Source organism: Pseudophryne corroboree, chromosome 10 (genome assembly GCF_028390025.1).
Source record: "Pseudophryne corroboree isolate aPseCor3 chromosome 10, aPseCor3.hap2, whole genome shotgun sequence".
NCBI classification, from domain to species: Eukaryota; Metazoa; Chordata; class Amphibia; order Anura; family Myobatrachidae; genus Pseudophryne; species Pseudophryne corroboree.
The window spans coordinates 188,717,821-188,741,378 of NC_086453.1; the positions used below are offsets into that span (position 1 = coordinate 188,717,821).

At 44.6% G+C, this 23,558-nt stretch overlaps 1 protein-coding gene across 1 annotated transcript in view; it reads right to left on the reverse strand.

The window, feature by feature from the left end:
- The window catches only part of LOC134965256 (L-amino-acid oxidase-like), a 65,038-nt gene that overhangs the window by 36,031 nt on the left and 5,449 nt on the right, over nucleotides 1-23,558 (reverse strand). Inside the window, exons 2-3 of the mRNA XM_063941750.1 lie at nucleotides 16,462-16,682; nucleotides 3,133-3,242 (exon numbers count right to left, since the gene is read on the reverse strand). Coding sequence (XP_063797820.1) covers nucleotides 3,133-3,242; nucleotides 16,462-16,682 — 331 coding nt within the window. The remainder of the gene's footprint in view (nucleotides 1-3,132; nucleotides 3,243-16,461; nucleotides 16,683-23,558) is intronic.

A 23,558-nucleotide genomic window follows, 5' to 3' on the forward strand; every position in this document is an offset into this window, starting at 1 on the left:
TAATATGTAAGGGGCATTACTGTGTGGGGCATAACTGTAATGGGGCATTATTGTGTGTGGCATAATAAGGTGTAAGGGGCACTTAATGTTATAAGGGGCATTACAGTGTGTGGCATAATGTGTAAGGGGTATTGCAGTGTTTCATAATGTGTAAGGGGCATTACAGTGTGTGGCATCTTGTATAAGGGGAATTATGTGTGTGGCATACAGTATGGTGTAAGGGGCATTATTGTGAGTGGCAAATTGTGCAAGGGCCATTACTATAAGGAGGAAAAATGACAGTGTCCACTTGAACCAGTACTGGGACCACGTCATGTGATCAAAATCCTTTCTTCCAATCAGCCGACTTGCTACATCACTAGTTGTACTCCATCTAGGATGGGCATCCGACAACTATATGGAAGGTTGGCTGTCTACAGTAGTGATAGGCAAATTGATACACTTCTGAGCCTCACATTACACTTTATTTCAGTTGTAAGTTAAATGTATGCATTTAATCAATTAAAGCGACATACATCTGTAGTAACATATCATCTGGCCTTTTAAACGTGTTATAAGCCACCTGTTGGCCATCAATGGTCTAGAGTGGGACATGACCCTGCTATTATTATATACTGCAATACATGGCTTCTTCATTTATTTTACATTTTTTCATTTTATTTGGACTTTTTTCACTTGCAAAATCTCTGTTTCCTTTTACTACCCCTCCCCCTCCTGTCCTCCCACTTCTACCACCTGTGTCACATTATTGTTTTATGTCTGTTTTTCTCAATGTCAGTTTGAGCCAAGACTGTTTACACACTCGTCCAATGTTTTACCACGTATAATTGAATACCCTATAACTCTCCCAGTGATACCGAAAATATGTCACTGGGATCCATTTTTGGATTTTTTGTTCTGCCTACACACTGTCCCTTGTGTTCCTTTTTTCACATTATCGATACTTTTAAATACATTACATCATTTAGTTTAGCAAAATTAATGGTTATACTAGGCAAATAGAAATTGAAATAAAAAAAATGTTAAAAGAGAATTGGTTTATAAATGAATGTTTGGAGTGTAAGAGAGAATATGCAATGTAATGAGGAATTCTGTTATGTTAATGGTCTGTACATAGGGGGTCATTCCAAGTTGATCGCACGCTGCTGATTTTTGCTGTGCTGCGATCAGGTCTCTACTGCACATGTGTATGTACCACAATGTGCACGTGCGTCGTACGGGTACAATGCGGATCGTTGCTGAGCTATGGATTTAACGAAGAATCCATACGCACAGTCAATCGCAAAAAGACTGACAGAAAGAGGGAGTTTATGGGTGGCAACTGACCGTTTTCTAGGAGTGGTAGGTAAAATGTAGACGTGTCCGGGTGTTTGGAGGGCGGGTATGTGATGTAAATTCTGGCACCAAAAAGACTGAAGTGATCGCAAGGGCTGAGTAAGTTCAGACCTACTCTGAAATTGCACAAAATGTTTTTCGCAGAGCTCGGCAGCATAGGCGTTCGCACACTTGCAAAGCAAAAATACACTCCCCCGTGGGTGGCGACTGTGCGTTTGCTAAAAACAGCTAGCGTGCGATCAACTCGGAATGACCCCCATAGGGCCTAATTCAGATCTGATCACAGCAGCAAATTTGTTAGCTAATGGGCAAAACCATGGGGGTCATTCTGACCTGATCGCACACTGACGTTTTTTGCAGCACTGTGATCAGGACAGAACTGCGCATGCGTATGCACCGCAATGCACAGACGCGTCATATGGGTGCAAAGTGGATTGTTCCTGAGCAATGGATTTAACAAAGAATCCATTCGCACAGCCGATCGCAAGGAGATTGACAGGAAGAAGGCGGTGTCAACTGACCGTTCAGGGAGTGGTTGGAAAAACGCTGGCATGTCCAAGCGTTTGCAGGGCCGGTGTCTGATGTCAATTCCGGACATGTACAGGCTGAAGTGATTGCAGCGGCTGAGTAAATTCTGGGCAACTCAGAAACTGCACAATACTTTTTTGTACCACTCGGCTGCACATGCGTTCGCACACTTGCAAAGCTAAAATACACTCCCCCACAGGCAGCGACTATCTGATCGCAGCGCTGCAAAAAGTAGCTAGCGAGCGATCAACTTGGAAAGACCCCCCCAAGTGCACTGCAGGGGGGGCAGATATAACATGTGCAGAGAGAGTTAGATTTGGGTGGGGCGTTTTCAAACTGAAATCTAAATTGCAGTGTAAAAATAAAGCAGCCAGTATTTACCCTGCACAGAAAGAAAATAACCCACCCAAGTCTAACTCTCTCTGCACATGTTATATCTGCACTCCCCCTCCCCCCACATGGTTTTGCCCAGTAGCTAACAAATTTGCTGCTGTGATCAGATCTGAATTAGGCCCATAATTTGGATGTACAGAGAGGTTAGTTAATTTGCACCGGAATAATGGAAATACCCATACCTAATTAAACGGGATGCGGTCAACATCCCGCTGGACGGGATCCTGGCGGTCGAAATACCGACGCCGGAATCCCGACATATTCTCCCTCCGTGGGTGTCCACGACACCCATAGAGGGAGAATATAATATTGTGCCGAGCGTAGCGAGGCACCGTGCCCGCAGCGTGGTGAGCGAAGGGAGCCCGCAAGGGGCTGCGTTCCGCTCGCCACCCCTGTCGGGATTGTGTGGTCGGGATTCCGGCGTCGGGATTTCGACCGCCGGGATCCCGTCCAGCGGGATTACGTACTGATCCCAATTAAACTACTGTACTTGTTGCTAATCTGCTGTTCATAGGAATTTTTCAGTACAAGTCTTGCAGTTCATTTGTGTTCTTGTGTATGATTAGGAGAGGGGGTAAATTTATTTGCAAATATGGTTAAGATGACCAAAACATGTAGGTCAGATTGGACAATTTGATTACATTGTCTGACAAAAACAGGTGTGACCAAATCAACAACAAATTTGATCCATCAGTTTGGAAACTCAGTTCAGTTGTAAGGAGTGTTTGCAGCTAAATGTACTGTACAGTATGTTTCCATTATGTTGTTTAGCCTGTTTCCTACACAATCGGATATACGTGCAGGTCAGAATACTCAATGATCCTGTTTTGTGATTAAGCAGAATACATAGATTGCATCATAGGTGTCAAGCTTTACCTGTGTGTTATGGGCAGACGCATGGCTCCCAGCTCTGCATACCAGCCCTCTGGGTCTCTGTATGTTAGCACACGGCCGCCCACACGGTTACTGGCTTCTAATACAGTCACCTGAAATAGAAAAGACTAATTTTACATTTCTTTTTAATTTCATCCTCATAAGTATAGTTACAGTATATATTTACACGCAGTAAGGTCCCAATTCCTCCCATATTCTCTTACCATCTGTTTTCTGTGTAACCTCTTCACTTAGGAAAATATAACTTAAAATATCTCCATTATTGTGTCTCAAACAATCAGCAGTGACTTGACAACTAGAGCAAGACCACTGATTGTTATATTTGCCTAGGTGTAGCTTTCCAGAGATTATACAATAAAAGTAACTGGTTAAACACAGGGTGCTGGTGAAGAGGATCTATACTTACATTATACTTATGTTACAGTTATTGGTTCAACAGTGAAGCGGAGCCTATAGTGGAGCAAGAGTTCTGACCTCATACCAGCCGGTGACTGACATTTCTCAGTGTAGCAGTGCTGCTCTCTGGAACAGTGGATGAAGCAGCGTAATGTCACGGGTCTCAGGAGCTTAAGGAAGGATGTCCATCATCCACCATGTTGCTCATACGCAGTGGAAAGATGGTGCCGCACATGCACTGATACACTATAGCACCCATCTTGGTAAGTGAATGAAGCATCCCTTGAGGAGCAGTAGCACACCACCCCTTGCTACAAAGATCTCCATGTTAGACAAACATATAAACTAAGCTTCATCGTAGCAACCTCTAAAAAAGGTGTAGACACCTGAAAGAACATCATTAAATTAAGCAACTTGGGTTTGGCCTACTTCTCTGGAAATTTATAAAGTCCATCTTCATGACAACATAGCCCTTAAAAACAGTCACTGGACTTGAAACTTTTGAACTGTTGTCAATGTCGTGATGCTTCATGTTTTTTGTACTTTGAACAACCCCATTTTTTATAAAGTCTCTTTTCTTATTGTAGATATCCAATTACACCATTCAGTCTTTGACTTTGATTTTGAATCTCCTGGGGTACACAAAATGCAATATTTGCAAACTCTTCATAATATCTCCTGATTGGCTTGCTGATGTTTGTTTAGCAGATGACCATTGTTGTGATTTGAACTCCAGATTGGTAGTTTCTGACTCAGAATTGTCTCCAGCTGCTGTGTCCAATGACACATATTGCTCTGCATGTCAAAATATAGCTTTTCTGCAACTTGTGTTATTTCTTTAAATACATCATCCCTTCACATAATAAGTAATTGGATTTCTCAATCTGTAGCCTTTACTCTCAAGACAATATCTGAGCTTTATGCACTTTAATGACTTTGAGACCAGCTTGCATCTTCTTTCCTTTGGTATTGTGGCAGGAACAGCATGATTCCACATGAGGTTAATGTGAAACAGCAGGCTTTTGCAGGATTGGAACAGCAGCAACAGGTCTGAATGAATCTAGGGGGTAATTCCAAGTTGATCGCAGCAGGAAATTATTTAGCAGTTGGGCAAAACCATGTGCACTGCAGGGGTGTTATGCACACCAGTGCCAGCAGGAATGTACTGGTGTCTGAACGGAGAGAGATGCAAAACAAATGAACTCACAGACAGACTGGGGAATATGACTTTACATACATAGAAGGTGATAGGGTAGCAAAATAAACACAAAGTGAACAGAGAAGCCCAAAGGCTAAGAAACTGGGTGTCTCCCTAGTATTAGGAATGCTCAGATGGAAAGAAGCGAGATGTTGTGATTTAATACGTAGAGAACCCGAAATGCTGTTGCTAAGGGCAACAGCAAAACCCTAAAGGGTTACCAACGGGTGTGGCAGTAAACTCCTTGGTCAGAGATGGAATAATAGACACAAGGAGAGTCTCCACAATCCTAGTCCTCACTTGCAGTGCACTGGTTCAGCTTACTGCCACTAAACTGACACCTGAACACCTTGCACAGTGAGAAAGGATTTTGGCAGGCAAATCTGAGAATACAGCCGCAAACTTGCTAGGTTCACAGAGTAGCAAAAGAACCCCAGCAGGTTAAACGACTGACTCCAATCTTACTGCTAGGTCTGGATTGGCAGAGTGTAATACCAAATCCCAAGGCCTATTTGCAGTAAGCAACAAACAAATACAAAGTTTACACAGTACTAGCTAGCTTTCAGGAACTGACTAACCAACAAAGATTCAGCAGCATCTGCCTAACCTGAGAAGAGGGTTTATATAGCAGGTGCTGTCCACGCCCCACTCAGACCTCACAGACTGTGAGCACAAAAACCAGCACCGGATCCCCTGCCGTGCACAGAGCCTGTAACCACTGCACAGCAAAAGACCCGAACCGGAGTATCAGCTACGCTCAGGTTACTCCGCTAGCACTTGTCTCCCGGTTGCCATGACGACGTGGCAGCACAGAGCAGGAGACCATAACAATGGGAGGCAGATATAACATGTGCAGAAAGAGTTAGATTTGGGTGGGTTATTTTATTTCTGTGCAGGGTAAATACTGGCTGCTTTATTTTTACACTGCAATTTAGATTGCAGATTGAACTCACCACACCCAAATCTATCTCTCTCTGCACATGTTATATCTGCCCCCCCCTGCAGTGCACATGGTTTTGCCCAACTGCTAAAAATTTTCCTGCTGCGATCAACTTGGAATTACCCCCCTAGTCTGGGTTTTAGCCAAGTCTCATCTAAGCCACAGTTGGGCCAATCACTTCACCGTGTCTGCTGTCTTTAAAAATGTGTTTTGTTAATTAGGTCATGACTCCTGATGCCAGCAAATGTCCAGGCGATAGATGGAAATCTGTTATGTTAGGAGCCATTTGGAAATCTTTACACTTTGTTTTCTTTTTGATCAGGCCTCAATTGCTGGTTTATCCTGTTTGGAAACTGTTGGAGAAGGTTTAATTAATTAGGCTGCTGTAAACACAGCTTCTGCCCATAACTGTTCTCTAACTCTGCTTCCTTCAGCATACACTTTGCTTTTCCACTAGTGTACAATTTGCTAGTTCACTACAGTAAGCAATAGTCAACTGATGCTCTATTCCATATTTTATGAAGAGTTGTTATACCTCCCTGTTGAGATACTTTTCTCTGTTATGAGAACTTTGAGTGTGCATCCTATTTGGTTCTTTACAAGTCTCTTGCTGTATGCAATTTTCTTTGCTACTTCAGATTTCTTCTTTGTATATGTGTGTCATTCTCGTGAAGTTATCAATAAATGTCACAAAGTATCTCTATCCACTGACAGACTTTGTAATGTACTATTTGGTGCTTTTTTATTATTATTATTATTATTATTATTATTATTATTATTACCAGTTATTTATATAGTGCACACATATTCCGCAGCGCTTTACAGAGAATATTTGGCCATTCACATCAGTCCCTGCCCCTGTGGAGCTTACACTCTATATATACCATATGTACATGCACACACATTCATGTTACGGTTAAGTCTGTAGGGATCCAATTAACCTATCAGTATATTTTTGGATTGTGGGAGTAAACCAGAGTACCCAGAGGAAACAAATGAAAGTCTGGTGAGAACACACAAAATCCACACAGTTAGGGCCATGGTGGGAATCGAACCCATGACCTCAGTGCTGTGAGGCAGTAATGGTAACCCTTACACCATCCATACTGCCCTACGTTTTAGCTCTGTTGGTTGACTTTGGAAACAGTTGCCGACTCTGTTTTCCAAATATGCAGCTTTCACACATGAGTATCTCTGTGTAAGTCACTGATATTCCTGTCACCATTCTATTCTGCAACTTTTGTATACTGTCATATCATTGTGACCAAATATTCGGTGCCGGAGCTCCAATGACTGTGACTCATTTGTCATCATTGTGTAGCAGTGCTGTGTATCAATGACATACAATTGCTGGTGTCTTGTGCCTGTAGTGATGATTGTCCAACTTCTATTTCTCACAATGCACTTTCCTCTTGCAAATTGAACTCGGCGACTTCTTTGTTCTAGGACACTAATGATGATAAGAATTTTTACACTTATACTACATAGAATACGTATTACGGGGGAAATGTAACTGGTTTTGCTGTGTAAATGATTGCCACTTTAAAAAAACAGGAGAATTTGACCAAAATCTCCCACTTTCTGATTGTCAAACCCTATTGCATTTCCCCCGAATCTCTGTGATTTTGGATCTTGATGCAATCCTCTTCGAGCTTTAATTGTCCAAACTTTTGTAGCTGTCAACATTTGATTACCAATTTCTTTGCTCATGATAGGGTCACACTCACTTACCTTGATGGACCACTCCTCATTGCAGCTGAAATGTCTGACTGAATCGATATACCAAGAATCTTTTCTGTGTCACTCAGGGCTGACTGATCCTTTTTCTTACATTTCTGGCTCTGCACTGGATCCACTATTCTCTGTTTGCAATTAATTGCTTTGTGACCTATCTTGTGACAATTATAACATTTGTACATGAATTGAATCTTCTAAACATCTTACTTTTTGCTTGCAACGCAGTGGTCTCATTAATAGGTTCACATGATACACGTTCCTGAACCTGTAATACAGTAGCTTTGTCTCACTGTGTCTGTTGTTAATATTGCACTGATGTCTTCTAATGCTATGACTAAAAAGTCAAAATCTGGCCTCAGATTCTAAAGCACAGCAGTTTCAATTTCCTCATCCTCTATTTGTATACCAACAGATGCAGAGAAACAGACATCATCCTGTCTATATACTGCACTCATTCATACTTCTGCATTCATGTAACTTCATGTTGTAAATTTTACACCTTAAGTTTATTTTTCTCATGAGGCCTCCATCCTGATATGCAATGCAGTACACATGTCTCCAGGAGCTGGTAGTCAATGCCATCTACTGCTCCTCAAGGGATGCTTCATTACCTTACCATCGCAAAGGACAGTTCTTACCGAGAGAGATATCATTTGTGATTTTATTTAAGCATACTGCGTTAGTAAATGTCGTTATGCTCGCGGTCATTGGTGGGATGCTTCCTATGCAAAATGTGATGCTTGATGCATCCCGCCCACAATGTTTTATCAGTGTCAGACCGGTCCACACGGGAAATTTCTCCTAGAGTACAACTGCCTGAGGTATATGTCCATGCCTTGTTAGTAATTATCCAAGGTAGGGCCTCTGTGCTCACTTTTCTTAAAATATAAAATAAAGTAAATTAAGCACTGACAGGGCTTTGAGTTCTGTGCCTGCTCCATATTTCCAATGTTTTCATTCCAGTCTTGGCATGGGGCCAGTCAGCATCATATATTTTGCTGTGACTCCACTTTTATTCCTTCTCAACTGGGTTATGATGCATGCGAAAAAGTACTGCTCCTACCCCTCAAATGGATAAAGGACTGGAAGTCACATGCAATACTGTAAGTAAAGTATGCCGTCCATTCTCTTCCCTATCTTATTCTCCTGTCTGCATCCATCTTGTTCTCTGCATCCTCTTATCTACCAGTTAATAAACCTTCAATCCTGGATAAGTTATCTACTGTGTGAACTGACATCTATTGCACACTGCTGACACCTACCAGCCTCTGTAAGTTCTACCAATACAATCTATCAAAAAGCAGGTGATGGCACTGGGGCCACCATCAGAAACTGTTGGGCCTGGGACTGACAAAATAGACAGACCTGCAGCCTGGGGGGCGCTCATTAATTGTTAAAACATATGATATTTATTAACTATGCATTAAAAAGATTGTTTCTCTCAGAAAAAATAATTTTTAAATCAAAATATAGATATTTCCGATACCAAGATAAGACAAATAATACTTTATATGTTCTTTCTTTTCGTAAGACGTATAGATATCTCAATATTAGTTATTAGCATATACCAAGAGCAGAATATCTCAGAAAAGAAAACACTCTTATTCAGAGATAGTATAATACCAGCGCCTGTTCATAAATAACACTGTTTAATACAAATTTAGTGTCTCAGGTAGTACGTATCAGAAAAAGATATTAATTAGTAAACAAGTTACAAAGTATCAGCGGCATGCACATTGAGAGAGTGGATACAATGTATAATTTAACCCTGCATGTTAATCAACGTTTTGTAACATAAGTATCTTCACATAAGTGAGTTCATTTCAAGAAATGCATGAAAAAATAAGGTATCCGATCTCTAGGTCAAACACACTTAGGTCGACAACATGGTTGACCACTATTGGTCGACAGGGTTTCTAGGTCGACATGTTCTAGGTCAACAGCTCCAAAGGTCGACATGAGTTTTTCACAATTTTTTTCTTTTTTCATACTTAACGATCCACGTAGACTATGATTGGGAATAGTAACCTGTGCTGAGCGCAGTGAGGCACCCTGCTTGAAGCATGGCGAGCAAAGCGAGAGGCACGGTGCACTAATTGGGGTTCCCAGTCACTGTATGGAGAAAACGATACCAAGAAAAACAAAAACCCTCATGTCGACCTTTTGACCTGTCAACCTAGAACATGTCGACCTAGAGACCCTGTTGACCTAGAGACCCTGTTGACCTATTTACTGTCGACCAATAGTGGTCGACCTAGACACTGTCTTTCACTGAAGACACGGAGCTAGGCTGTGTACAACATTGTCTGGCAGCTTGTGACTTCACAGATTGCCCTTTTTATAACTGCAAGGGAGCAGAGATTGGCTCCTGCAAACAGCTGGCTGAGAGCAGCAACTGGAATGGCTGAAATCGATCAGGTGACCACCTACAACATGTCTGAGTTTTGGCCGGAGGGAACTTGGTGTTCAATCTGAGTATCAAAATGCTGAGTGGAAGCGAAGGTCTACGGAGAGACACACTTTGGATTATACTCAGAACACTGAGAGTGCTGGGCAGGGACAGTGTGTGCAGGCTTCACTGCCAGCTGAGAGCGATATGCAGAGAGACCAGTTTGTCGGGGATAAAACTGCTGAAATCAGGATTCTGCAGGTTACTCAAACAAGTGAAATCACTGAGGTATCTAATCAGCAGCCAGAAATACAGACAATTTATATCCTGGGAGATTTCTCAGGTAATGAAGTCAGCAACACAGGATACACTGAACTACAGCACTGATGGCAGGGGTATTTCATAAGGGATCCGGTCTTTAGGTCGACAAAACTTAGGTAGACAATGTCTAGGTCGACAGTAAGTAGGTCAACATGGTTTCTAGCTCGGCAGGTACTTTAAGTCGACATGTACTAAGTCAACATGACAAAAGGTCGACATGAGTTTTTTACATTTTTCTTCTTTTTTTTTAAACTTTTTCATACTTTACGATCCACATGGACTACAACTTGTAACCGTAACCTTTCCCGATGCATGGCAAGCAAAGTGAGACATGCGAAGCGACACAGTGCACTAATTGGGGTTCCCCGTCATTGTACGGAGAAAACGACACCAAAAAAAGTGAAAAAACCTCATGTCGACCTTTTGTCATGTCGACCTAGTACATGTCGACCTAGAGTCCCATGTCAACCTACTTACTGTCGACTAATAGTGGTCGACCTAGACACTGTCGACCTAAGTCTAGTCTATCTAATATACCACACCCATTTCATAAGACCAGGTGCTAGAATAAGAGGAGTAAGGTCAGGATTGTGGCAGGAATAACTTTCATATAAATGATAACTGCACTGCCTGTTCTTCGCACAGGAGTTTCTGATTTTCACGATTGTAATTATAAATGAGTGTTAAAAATATGGTAAATCTATAGAGATGTAAATCTGAGATGTCCTAATGTAAGTAAATATTAATCCATGCTTCTTGGAGTTACCTGAGGAGGACCTGTACAGATACAGTAAAAAGTGCCAGGACCATTTTTGTAGTTTATTCAATTCTACACACTGGAGGTGCAATCCAAATTTTGATCCGATTGTCCATTTGGGCGTTATCATTCATGTAATGAAATCTACGCATCGGTAATAACGTCATTATGACAACCCCCTTTTCATCCCCTTAGGGGAGGTTTATTAAAAATCAAATTAATACCTATTGATGTTAAATTTAATCTTCCTAACATATCGGGTAGTAAGAGAATTAGCGATGAGTCGGTCAGTGGGTCAGTGTCGACCTAGTAGTGAGGGCTGTTTTTTAATATATATATATATATATATATATATATATATCAGAATTCTAGTGCTACCATTTGTGTAAAGGTGATGGGGTGTTTGAATTAGTAAAACATATACAGTATTCAAGTTGCTGTCATGTCCAAGATGGCTATACTGGGTGGGTTTTTTTTGGAGTCTGCACTGGACCAGATTGTACATTACTTGATAGAAAAATATAATAACAATGTAATTTCAAATTACAATTTAGACCAACATAGAGCTGCCAATTTCGCCTAAAGAGGCTTTTGGGGCAGAACAGGGTTGGTGGTGCTCCCGGACATTATTTCAGAAAGAACTGTTAAAGGTTGTTTTGCAAAGAAGCAAAAGAAAGACTGTTTGATATGTCTCTCAGAGAGACATATCAAACAGTCTTTCTTTTGCTTCTTTGCAAAACAACCTTTAACATGTCCAAGATGGCCTTTCTCGTCTCATTTTCATACTTGCTCTGCCATATAGTATGGAAAATCATTGCGCGTCTTTGCTGAAGAAGTGAAGATTGAGACAGCTTCACGCGGAATCTAGAAATATCTGCCGACTAGCCCAGAGGCGTTTTAAGAGAGGAGGTGGCCCGTGGGCAGACTCCGGGTGGGCCCCCTCCTCTCCACTGCACCGTAAGTTCTGGTATTGTGCAGGTCTCCAGAAACATGGCACCCGCCATGGTCCGAGGACAAATTTCATACTTCACATGCTCTGCGGCCATTTTGTGTAGGATTTTTGCTGCGGCTGCTGTAGCCACAGCAGCTGCAGCACCCATCGCGGGACTCCGGAAAGGTAAATATTAAAACAACATGGGTGCATTGTGTGTGGTGTGCCCCCCCCTGGACCCAGGAAACCGTGTGCACCCCACAAATTGCACCCATGATAGAAACGCCAATGGACTAGCCCCTTGAACAAAGACTGGTTTTGATCAGGAAGGATGCTGGCCTACTCTCCTGGTAGTCCGGAATAACTCGGACGTCCCAACATTCTGGGAGTGCATGCAAGTATGTTAATATCCCATGCCTGCCTGCCCTTTTACCTTGTGTGCTGCCTGTGCAACAAAACTGCTCTTTTTATGCTATCTGGACTGAACACTGCTTGTGTAATCTAGCTTTGCTTAGGTTGTGTTGCTAGAATTAACTACTTGTGTTATCTTAGACTGGGTACACATTTGTTTAAGCCACAGGAGATCAGACTGTTTATACAATCCTACTGCAGACCTGGTGGCAGATTTTGCATCCATGCATAAATATTGTACAATCTGCTGAAAGAATATAATTTTGGTTGGGGGGAAGGAGGATTTATTATGTTTCGGGAAAATATATTAATGACAATGTTGAATGGGGGGTGGGGAAAATATTAGTATTACATACCTCCCAACATGACCCACTCCAGGATGGACAGAATGCTCTATTCCTGGACTTCCCTCTTAATTTATGATTGCCATCACCTGTGCTGAAACACCTTTCTTATGCACTAATCCAGGGGTTCTCAAACTCAGTCCTCAGGACCCCACACAGTGCATGTTTTGCAGGTAACCCAGCAAGTGCACAGGTGTATTAATTACTCACAGACACATTTTAAAAGGTCCACAGGTGGAGCTAATTATTTCACTTGTGATTCTGTGAGGAGACCTGCAAAACATGCACTGTGTGGGGTCCTGAGGACCGAGTTTGAGAACCTGTGCACTAACCTGTTCAACACAGGTGCTGGCAATCATAAAGAGAAAAGTCCAGAAGCAGAGCATTTTGTCTCTCCTGGAGAGGGTCATGTTGGGAGGTATGGTATCATTGTGGCTGGGGGATGGGGAGGTATTCGGATGGTAGTTCGGATGGATACTATTTAGGTCAACAGTCAATAGGTCGACCACTATTGGTTGACATTGACATGGTCGAGATAGGAAAAAAGGCCGACACATTAAAATGGTCAATGCGGGACAGGTTGACACATCAAAAATTCGACGTGGTTTTAAAAATAAATAAATTACTTTTTCATATAGTACTTTACCATCCAACGTGGACTACGATTGGGAAGAGTAACCTCTGATGAGTGCAGCGGTAACAGAGCGAGGCACCTTGCCCGCAGCATGGCGGGCGAAGTGAGCCATGCAAGGGGATGCGGTGCACTACTTGTGGTTTCGGAAAAAACTACATCAAAAACTGTTGAAAATTCCACGTCAACCTTGTATGCGTCAACCTGTCGCGTGTGTACTATTTTCACGTGTCAACCATTTTTCCATGTCAACCATGTTAATGTCAACCAACAGTGGTCGACCTTATGACTGTCGACCTTAACTAGATGGGGACCTGACCCGATGGGGACAGGTTATTTTAATCATTAATTAATGGTTATTCTAAAAAAAAAAAGGGTGGGGTCCCCCTTATCAATAACCAGCCCTGGACCTTTGAGCCTGATCTGCTATTGGAAATTAAGGAGATAAATTCCGTTAGGTTTCCCCTATTTTGCAATAACCAGCACCAGGCTGAACCAAGAGGATAATGCCATAGCAGGGGTACACACAACATGCAGTCCCACTGCCATCACATTAACCGACCCCAAACTGGCTAGCCCTGGGCTGAAATTCCTCAGAAACCAGGACCCCCAAAAATAAAATGGTGAGTGCAGGGTTCATGGTATGCTAAAATTGTTCTTTACAGGTGGCCTACAGATCCCGGGAAGCCAGAACCGCCATGCAGCACATGGAGAACCTTAAGTGCCAGCAAACCCAGACATTAAGGGCCCACTGGCACCTGTAGTCCGCCAGTAAAGATAATAATAAAATAAAAACAGGAAACCAAATATTGAAATAATTTAGTGAACAGCACCTTTGCCTGGTGGACAGCGGACTTTAAGCTCTTTTGTATGACTGCAGCCTCCCCAGGACTTCCGGCATCTTTTACAAGCATCTTTACTTGGGGGGCAATGGCTTTTAAACTCTTTTGTGTGACCGCTGCCTCCCCAGGACTTCTGGCATCTTCTGTCTTCAGTAGCTCTTGCCCACTCCTTCCCCGCCATTGGACTGACAGCTGCTGCCTCACTCTGGCTTATATTAGTCGGCACAAGGGGGCAATGACACTGTGATCCGCACTTGGCTCACCACATACATCTTAAACGTTAAAAATGGTGTCAGTTTTTTAACAGGTTGCACCGCCATTGTGCCCATAGGACAGTGGTGGAAACCCACCACAGCTGCCCTATGCACACTGCCGAACGCTGCAGTAATGGCTGAAGGGGACTGGATTCTCCAGGGTCCAGGCCTGCCGTTATGCCTTCAACCTTCAATGGATCCAGCACTGCCGCCATGTACATGGTGTGGTGAGCTGCCGGAACTGGAGATCAGTCGTTAGATCTGGTCTCAAAAGCATACACTTTACAACACTGGCCGATAGATGACCAGGATTGGGTGCATGGGTCGTTCGGGGAGGGTAAACACTTTCCCAATTGTTCCGTTGGGAGTCCGACCTCCTGAGGATTTGACAAGTGTGTATCTAGATTTACTCTACTCATACGGGTTTACTGCTGTTCTGATGACTGACTCTGCTGGTCTCCTCTGTTGAACTGTTCCCACTGATATATAGTCCTTGGTAATGCATCCATCATGACATCATCTGGTGCCCCGTGTGGTACCATCAAGGAAGTAAATTGTTAGTGGGGGTAATTCAGAGTTGATCGCAGCAGAAAATTTGTTAGCAGTTGGGAAAAACCATGGGGGTCATTCCGAGTTGATCGCACATAGCAACTTTTTGCTGCTCGTGCAATTAACTTGACACTGCCTATGGGGGAGTGTATTTTAGCATAGCAGGGCTACGATCATTTGTGCAGCCCTGCTATGCTAAAATTTTTTGTGTAAAACAAGACTAGCCCTGCAGTTACTTACCCTGTGCAATGGATCCAGCGATGAAGGTCCCGGAATTGACATCAGAAATCCACCCTCCAAACGCCTGGACAAGCTAGCGTTCGGATCTCCATGCCCGGAAAACGGTTAATTGACACCCCGGAATGCCTTCCTCCTGTCAATCTTCTTGCGGTCGCCGCTGCGACCGCTCTCTCAATATGCGGCGTCGCTACCCGGCGATGGCTGTCGTCAGGCAACGATGCGTCTGTGCAATGCGGCCTCCACGCATGCACAGTTCCGACCCATTCGCACTGCTGCGATGAACCGCAGCGTGCGAACAGGTCGGAATGACCCCCCATGTTCACTGCAGGTGTGGCAGATATAATATTTGCAGAGAGAGTTAGATTTGGGTGGGTTATTTTGTTTCTGTGCATGGTAAATACTGGCTGCTTTATTTTTACACTGCAATTTAGATTTCAGTTTGAACACACCCCACCCAAATCTAACTCTCTCTGCACATGTTATATCTGCCCCCTCCTGCAGTGCACATGGTTTTGCCCAACTGCTAACAAATTTGCTGCTGTGATCAACTCTGAATTAGGCCTATTGGGGGTCATTCCGAGTTGATCGGAGCTATGCTAAATTTAGCACAGCTACGATCATTCACACTGACATGCGGGGGGACGCCCAGCACAGGGCTATCCCACCCCACATGTCAGTGCCGGCCCCCCCGCAGAAGCGCAAAGGCATCGCACACCGGCGATGCCTTTGCACTTCAAGAGTAGCTCCCGACCAGCGCAGCTTTAGCGTGCTGGCCGGGAGCTATTCATTGCTCCCTGGCCCGCATCGGCTGCGTGTGACATCACGCAGCCGCCATGGACCGCCCCCCCCCCCCCCCCCAACGGTCCGGGCCACGCCTGCATTGGCCGGACCGAGCCGCCGTTCAGCCCCCGCTCCCGCCCAGTGACCACCTCTGTCTCAGAGGCGATCGCTAGGCAACAACGGCTGCCATGCGCCAGCGCACTGCTGCGCTGGTGCATGCGCAGTTCCGACTCGATCGCTGCGCTGTGATAAACTGCAGCGAGCGATCAGGTCAGAATGACCCCCACTAACTAGTCTCCTGCTCATATTTCTAAACTGTTCTTGATAAATGTTCACTAACCGGAATTTAACATCTTGGGGAAGATCAAGTATTGGCAACCAATAAGCTTCTAACTGTCATTTTACAGGCTGTGCTCGATAAAAGACTGATAAGCTGATTGTTTGGTACTTTATCTCTCTGCGAGATTAATCGTACATCCTTAGTACATCACCTTTGCCCCAAAACTAGCAATAAAATTGAATTTGGATATGATTATACTTAATTTATGATGAGAACAAGCTTTGCAATATAACATAGACTCATCTACTTACTCTGTGGCCGGCGTTTAGTAAAGTTTTAGCCGCAGAAAGTCCAGACATTCCTGCACCAACAATAACAATGTATTTTTGATGAAGCGTCTTAGTAGAAGGCAATCCATGTTTAGCAATATTCAGTAACTCTTCATATTCAGGATCTTCATTACATTCCTGCAACAAGTTCATATCACTCCTCATCCCACAGATCATTGCCCAGAATGCCAAGGAGAGAAACACTGTAGTGAGAAATGTACAATTAATTTTATGCACAATTTTCATTTACTGGTATAGCTGCACATTACTTCCTCACCATAGGTCAACTGTTATGTGAAATGTTTGCCATATATACAATAAATAGAAATCTGTGCAAAATACATCACCAAGTGAATGGTTTAATTCAGACCTGATCGCAGCAGCAAATTTGTTAGCTAATCGGCAAAACCATGGGGGTCATTCTGACCCGTTCGTTCACTGCTGTTTTTCGCAGCCGAGCAAACAGGTCTCTACTGCGCATGCACCGATGCCATAGTGCACCAGCGCATGCCAGACGGCCGAAGGCCGTAGCAGGGCTGCGATTGCCTCTGCCTGATTGACAGGCAGAGGCGGTCGCTGGGCGGTAGGAGGCGGAACGGCGGCGTTTGGCCGCCGTTTTGTAGGCGCGGTCCGGCCAATGCAGGCATGGCCGGACCGAATGGGGGGCAGGCCGCAACGGCTGTGTGATGTCAGGAGCTGCTGCGCTGGCCGGGAGTTAATCCTGAAATACAAAAGCACCACCGCTGTGCGATGCGATTGTATTTGTGCTGGGGGGGGGGGGGGGGCGGCACTGACATGCGGGGCAGACCAGCCCTGTGCTGGGCATCCCTCCGCATGTCAGGGAAGATGATCGTAGCTGTACTAAATTTAGCACAGCTACAATCAACTCGGAATGACCCCCATGTGCACTGCAGAAGTGTGTGTGTGTGTGTGCGGGGGGGGGGGGGCAGATATAACATGTGCAGAGAGAGTTAGATTTGGATGGGTTGTATTGTTTCTGTGCATGATAAATACAGGCTGCTTTATTTTTACTGGTGATGAGCGGGTTCGGTTTCTCGGAAACCGAACCCCCCCGAACTTCACCCTTTTTACACGGGTCCGAGCCATACTCGGATTCTCCCGTGTGGCTCGGTTAACCCGAGCGCGCCCGAACGTCATCATCCCGCTGTCCGATTCTCGCGAGATTCGGATTCTATATAAGCAGCCGCGCGTCGCTGCCATTTTCACTCGTGCATTGGAATGTTAGGGAGAGGACGTGGCTAGCGTCCTCTTCGTTATTGTTGAAATTGATTGTGCACTATTGCTTAATTTTGGGGAGGGCTGGGGAGCAGCTGTATAATATAGGAGGAGTACAGTGCAGAGTTTTGCTGATCAGTGACCACCAGTTATCCGTTCTCTGCCTGAAAAAAACGCTCCATATCTGTGCTAAGTGTGCTGCATATATCTGTGCTCACACTGCTGAATTGTGGGGACTGGGGAGCAGCTGTATTATATAGCAGGAGTACAGTGCAGAGTTTTGCTGACAGTTACCACCAGTATACGTTGTCTGCCTGAAAAACACTCCATATCTGTGCTCAGTGTGCTGCTTTATTGTGGGGACTGGGGACCACCAGTATAATATTATATAGGAGGAGTACAGTGCAGAGTTTTGCTGACCAGTGACCACCAGTATATAATATATAGCATTACGGTACAGTAGGCCACTGCTGTACCTACCTCTGTGTCGTCATTAAGTATACTATCCATCTAGATTCTATACCTGTGGTGCATTTCAGTTGTGCAGTTTGCTGACACAGTGACCACCAGTATATATAGCAGTACGGTACAGAAGGCCACTGCTGTACCTACCTCTGTGTCGTCATTAAGTATACTATCCATCTACATTCTATACCTGTGGTGCATTTTAGTTTTGCAGTTTGCTGACACAGTGACCCCCAGTATACTATATATAGCAGTACGGTACGGAAGGCCACTGCTGTACCTACCTCTGTGTCGTCATTAAGTATACTATCCATCTACATTCTATACCTGTGGTGCATTTTAGTTTTGCAGATTGCTGACAGTGACCACCAGTATATATAGCAGTACGGTACGGAAGGCCACTGCACTACCTACCTCTGTGTCGTCAAGTATACTATCCATCCATACCTGTGGTGCATTTCAGTTGTACGCAGTATATATAGTAGTAGGCCATTGCTATTGATAGTTACTGGCATATAATTCCACACATTAAAAAATGGAGAACAAAAATGTGGTGGTTAAAATAGGAAAAGATCAAGATCCACTTCCACCTCGTGCTGAAGCTGCTGCCACTAGTCATGGCCGAGACGATGAAATGCCATCAACGTCGTCTGCCAAGGCCGATGCCCAATGTCATAGTAGAGAGCATGTAAAATCCAAAAAACAAAAGTTCAGTAAAATGACCCAAAAATCAAATTAAAAGCGTCTGAGGAGAAGCGTAAACTTGGCAATATGCCATTTACGACACGGAGTGGCAAGGAACGGCTGAGGCCCTGGCCTATGTTCATGGCTAGTGGTTTAGCTTCACATGAGGTTGGAAGCACTCATCCTCTCGCTAGAAAAATGAAAAGACTTAAGCTGGCAAAAGCACAGCAAAGAACTGTGCGTTCTTCTAAATCACAAATCCCCAAGGAGAGTCCAATTGTGTTGGTTGCGATGCCTGACCTTCCCAACACTGGATGGGAAGAGCTTGCGCCTTCCACCATTTGCACGCCCCCTGCAAGTGCTGGAAGGAGCACCCGCAGTCCAGTTCCTGATAGTCAAATTGAAGATGTCACTGTTGAAGTACACCAGGATGAGGATATGGGTGTTGCTGGCGCTGGGGAGGAAATTGACAAGGAGGATTCTGATGGTGAGGTGGTTTGTTTAAGTCAGGCACCCGTGGGACGAATATGGCCATTGACATGCCTGGTCAAAATACAAAAAAATCAGCTCTTCGGTGTGGAATTATTTCAACACAAATGCGGACAACAGGTGTCAAGCCGTGTGTTGCCTTTGTCAAGCTATAATAAGTAGGGGTAAGGACGTTAACCACCTCGGAACATCCTCCCTTATACGTCACCTGCAGCGCATTCATCATAAGTCAGTGACAAGTTCAAAAACTTTGGGTGACAGCGGAAGCAGTCCACTGACCACTAAATCCCTTCCTCTTGTAACCAAGCTCCTGCAAACCACACCACCAACTCCCTCAGTGTCAATTTCCTCCTTACCCAGGAAAGCCAATAGTCCTGCAGGCCATGTCACTGGCAAGTCTGACGAGTCCTCTCCTGCCTGGGATTCCTCCGATGCATCCTTGAGTGTAACGCCTACTGCTGCTGGCGCTGCTGTTGTAGCTGCTGGGAGTCGATCGTCATCCCAGAGGGGAAGTCGGAAGACCACTTGTACTACTTCCAGTAAGCAATTGACTGTCCAACAGTCCTTTGCGAGGAAGATGAAATATCACAGCAGTCATCCTGCTGCAAAGCAGATAACTCATGCCTTGGCAGCCTGGGCGGTGAGAAACGTGGTTCCGGTATCCACCGTTAATTCAGAGGCAACTAGAGACTAGATTGAGGTACTGTGTCCCCGGTACCAAATACCATCTAGGTTCCATTTCTCTAGGCAGGCGATACTGAAAATGTACACAGAACTCAGAAAAAGACTCACCAGTGTCCTAAAAAATGCAGTTGTACCCAATGTCCACTTAACCACGGACATGTGGACAAGTGGAGCAGGGCAGACTCAGGACTATATGACTGTGACAGCCCACTGGGTAGATGTATTGCCTCCCGCAGCAAGAACAGCAGCGGCGGCACCAGTAGCAGCATCTCGCAAACGCCAACTCGTTCCTAGGCAGGCTACGCTTTGTATCACCGCTTTCCAGAAGAGGCACACAGCTGACAACCTCTTACGGAAACTGAGGAAGATCATCGCAGAATGGCTTACCCCAATTGGACTCTCCTGGGGATTTGTGACATCGGACAATGCCAGCAATATTGTGCGTGCATTACATCTGGGCAAATTCCAGCACGTCCCATGTTTTGCACATACATTGAATTTGGTGGTGCAGAATTATTTAAAAAACGACAGGGACGTGCAAGAGATGCTGTCGGTGGCCTGAATAATTGCGGGCCACTTTCGGCATTCAGCCACCGCGTACAGAAGACTGGAGCACCACCAAACATTCCTGAACCTGCCCTGCCATCATCTGAAGCAAGAGGTGGTAACGAGGTGGAATTCAACCCTCTATATGCTTCAGAGGATGGAGGAGCAGCAAAAGGCCATTCAAGCCTATACATCTGCCCACGATATAGGCAAAGGAGGGGGAATGCACCTGACTCAAGCGCAGTGGAGAATGATTTCAACGTTGTGCAAGGTTCTGCAACCCTTTGAACTTGCCACACGTGAAGTCAGTTCAGACACTGCCAGCCTGAGTCAGGTCATTCCCCTCATCAGGCTTTTGCAGAAGAAGCTGGAGACATTGAAGGAGGAGCTAAAACAGAGCGATTCCGCTAGGCATGTGGGACTTGTGGATGGAGCCCTTAATTCGCTTAACCAGGATTCACGGGTGGTCAATCTGTTGAAATCAGAGCACTACATTTTGGCCACCGTGCTCGATCCTAGATTTAAAACCTACGTTGTATCTCTCTTTCCGGCAGACACAAGTCTGCAGAGGTTCAAAGACCTGCTGGTGAGAAAATTGTCAAGTCAAGCGGAACATGACCCGTCAACATCTCCTCCTTCACATTCTCCCGCAACTGGGGGTGCGAGGAAAAGGCTAAGAATTCCAAGCCCACCCACTGGCGGTGATGCAGGGCAGTCTGGAGCGAGTGCTGACATCTGGTCCGGACTGAAGGACCTGCCAACGATTACTGACATGTCGTCTACTGTCACTTCATATGATTCTCTCACCATTGAAAGAATGGTGGAGGATTATATGAGTGACCGCATCCAAGTAGGCACGTCAGACAGTCCGTACGTATACTGGCAGGAAAAAGAGGCAATTTGGAGGCCCTTGCACAAACTGGCTTTATTCTACCTATGTTGTCCTCCCTCCAGTGTGTACTCCGAAAGAGTGTTTAATGCAGCCGCTCACCTTGTCAGCAATCGGCGTACGAGGTTACTTCCAGAAAATGTGGAGAAGATGATGTTCATCAAAATGAATTATAATCAATTCCTCCGTGGAGACATTCACCAGCAGCAATTGCCTCCAGACAGTACACAGGGACCTGAGATGGTGGATTCCAGTGGGGACGAATTAATAATCTGTGAGGAGGGGGATGTACACAGTAAAAGGGGTGAGGAATCGGAGGATGATGATGAGGTGGACATCTTGCCTCTGTAGAGCCAGTTTGTGCAAGGAGAGATTGATTGCTTCTTTTTTTGGTGGGGGCCCAAACCAACCAGTCATTTCAGTCACAGTCGTGTGGCAGACCCTGTCGCTGAAATGATGGGTTCGTTAAAGTGTGCATGTCCTGTTTATACAACATAAGGGTGGGTGGGAGGGAGGGCCCAAGGACAATTCCATCTTGCACCTCTTTTTTCTTTCATTTTTCTTTGCATCATGTGATGTTTGGGGACAATTTTTTTGAAGTGCCATCCTGCCTGACACTGCAGTGCCACTCCTAGATGGGCCAGGTGTTTGTGTCGGCCACTTGTGTCGCTTAGCTTAGTCACACAGCGACCTTGGTGCGTCTCTTTTTTTCTTTGCATCATGTGCTGTTTGGGGACTATTTTTTTGAAGGGCCATCCTGCCTGACACTGCAGTGCCACTCCTAGATGGGCCAGGTGTTTGTGTCGGCCACTTGTGTCGCTTAGCTTAGCCATCCAGCGACCTCGGTGCAAATTTTAGGACTAAAAATAATATTGTGAGGTGTGAGGTGTTCAGAATAGACTGGAAATGAGTGGAAATTATGGTTATTGAGGTTAATAAAACTATGGGATCAAAATGACCCCCAAATTCTATGATTTAAGCTGTTTTTTAGGGTTTTTTGTAAAAAACACCCGAATCCAAAACACACCCGAATCCGACAAAAAATTTTCGGTGAGGTTTTGCCAAAACGCGTCCGAATCCAAAACACGGCCGCGGAACCGAATCCAAAACCAAAACACAAAACCCGAAAAATGTCTGGTGCACATCACTAATTTTTACACTGCAATTTAGACTTCAGTTTGAATACACCACACCCAAATCTAATTCTCTGCAGATGTTATATCTGCCCCCCTGCAGTGCACATGGTTTTGCCGATTACTGTGGCTAACAAATTTGCTGCTGCAATCAGATCTGAATTAGGCCCAAAGTGTTTGCATCCAAAGAAAACACTTACTAGACAATACATTCAGGAGCAAACCATTTTTCTCATGTGCCAATGTGAGTTATTGTGGTGTACACTATAAATGACAATACTCCCCCATGCCCTGAAGAAGTATTACTTTTGCACTAGAGGTATGTGTTTCTTTTGCAGGTGAGCTACAGCCATAAATATCTATGCTCCAACTCAGAAATACTTGATTACCCAGAATGTGTCTACCATCTACTCAGTTCCTGGCATCAGCCAATCCCATGCAGTCTGTGGGAATCAGAAGCAGAATCAGGAGTCAGGACCACCTTGGACTGATTATACACTGCTCAAAAAAAAAAATGAAACACTAAAATAACACATCCTAGATCTGAATGAATGAAATATTCTTATTAAATACTTTGTTCTTTACAAAGTTGAATGTGCTGACAACAAAATCACACAAAAATTATCAATGGAAATCAAATTTATTAACCCATGGAGGTCTGGATTTAGAGTCACACTCAAAATTAAAGTGGAAAAACACACTACAGGTTGATCCAACTTTGATGTAATGTCCTTAAAACAAGTCAAAATGAGGCTCAGTACTGTGTGTGGCCACCACGTGCCTGTATGTCCTCCCTACAATGCCTGGGCATGCTCCTGATGAGGTGGCGGATAGTCTCCTGAGGGATCTCCTCCCAGACCTGGACTAAAGCTTCCGCCAACTCCTGGACAGTCTGTGGTGCAACGTGGCGTTGGTGGATGGAGCGAGACATGATGTCCCAGATGTGCTCAATT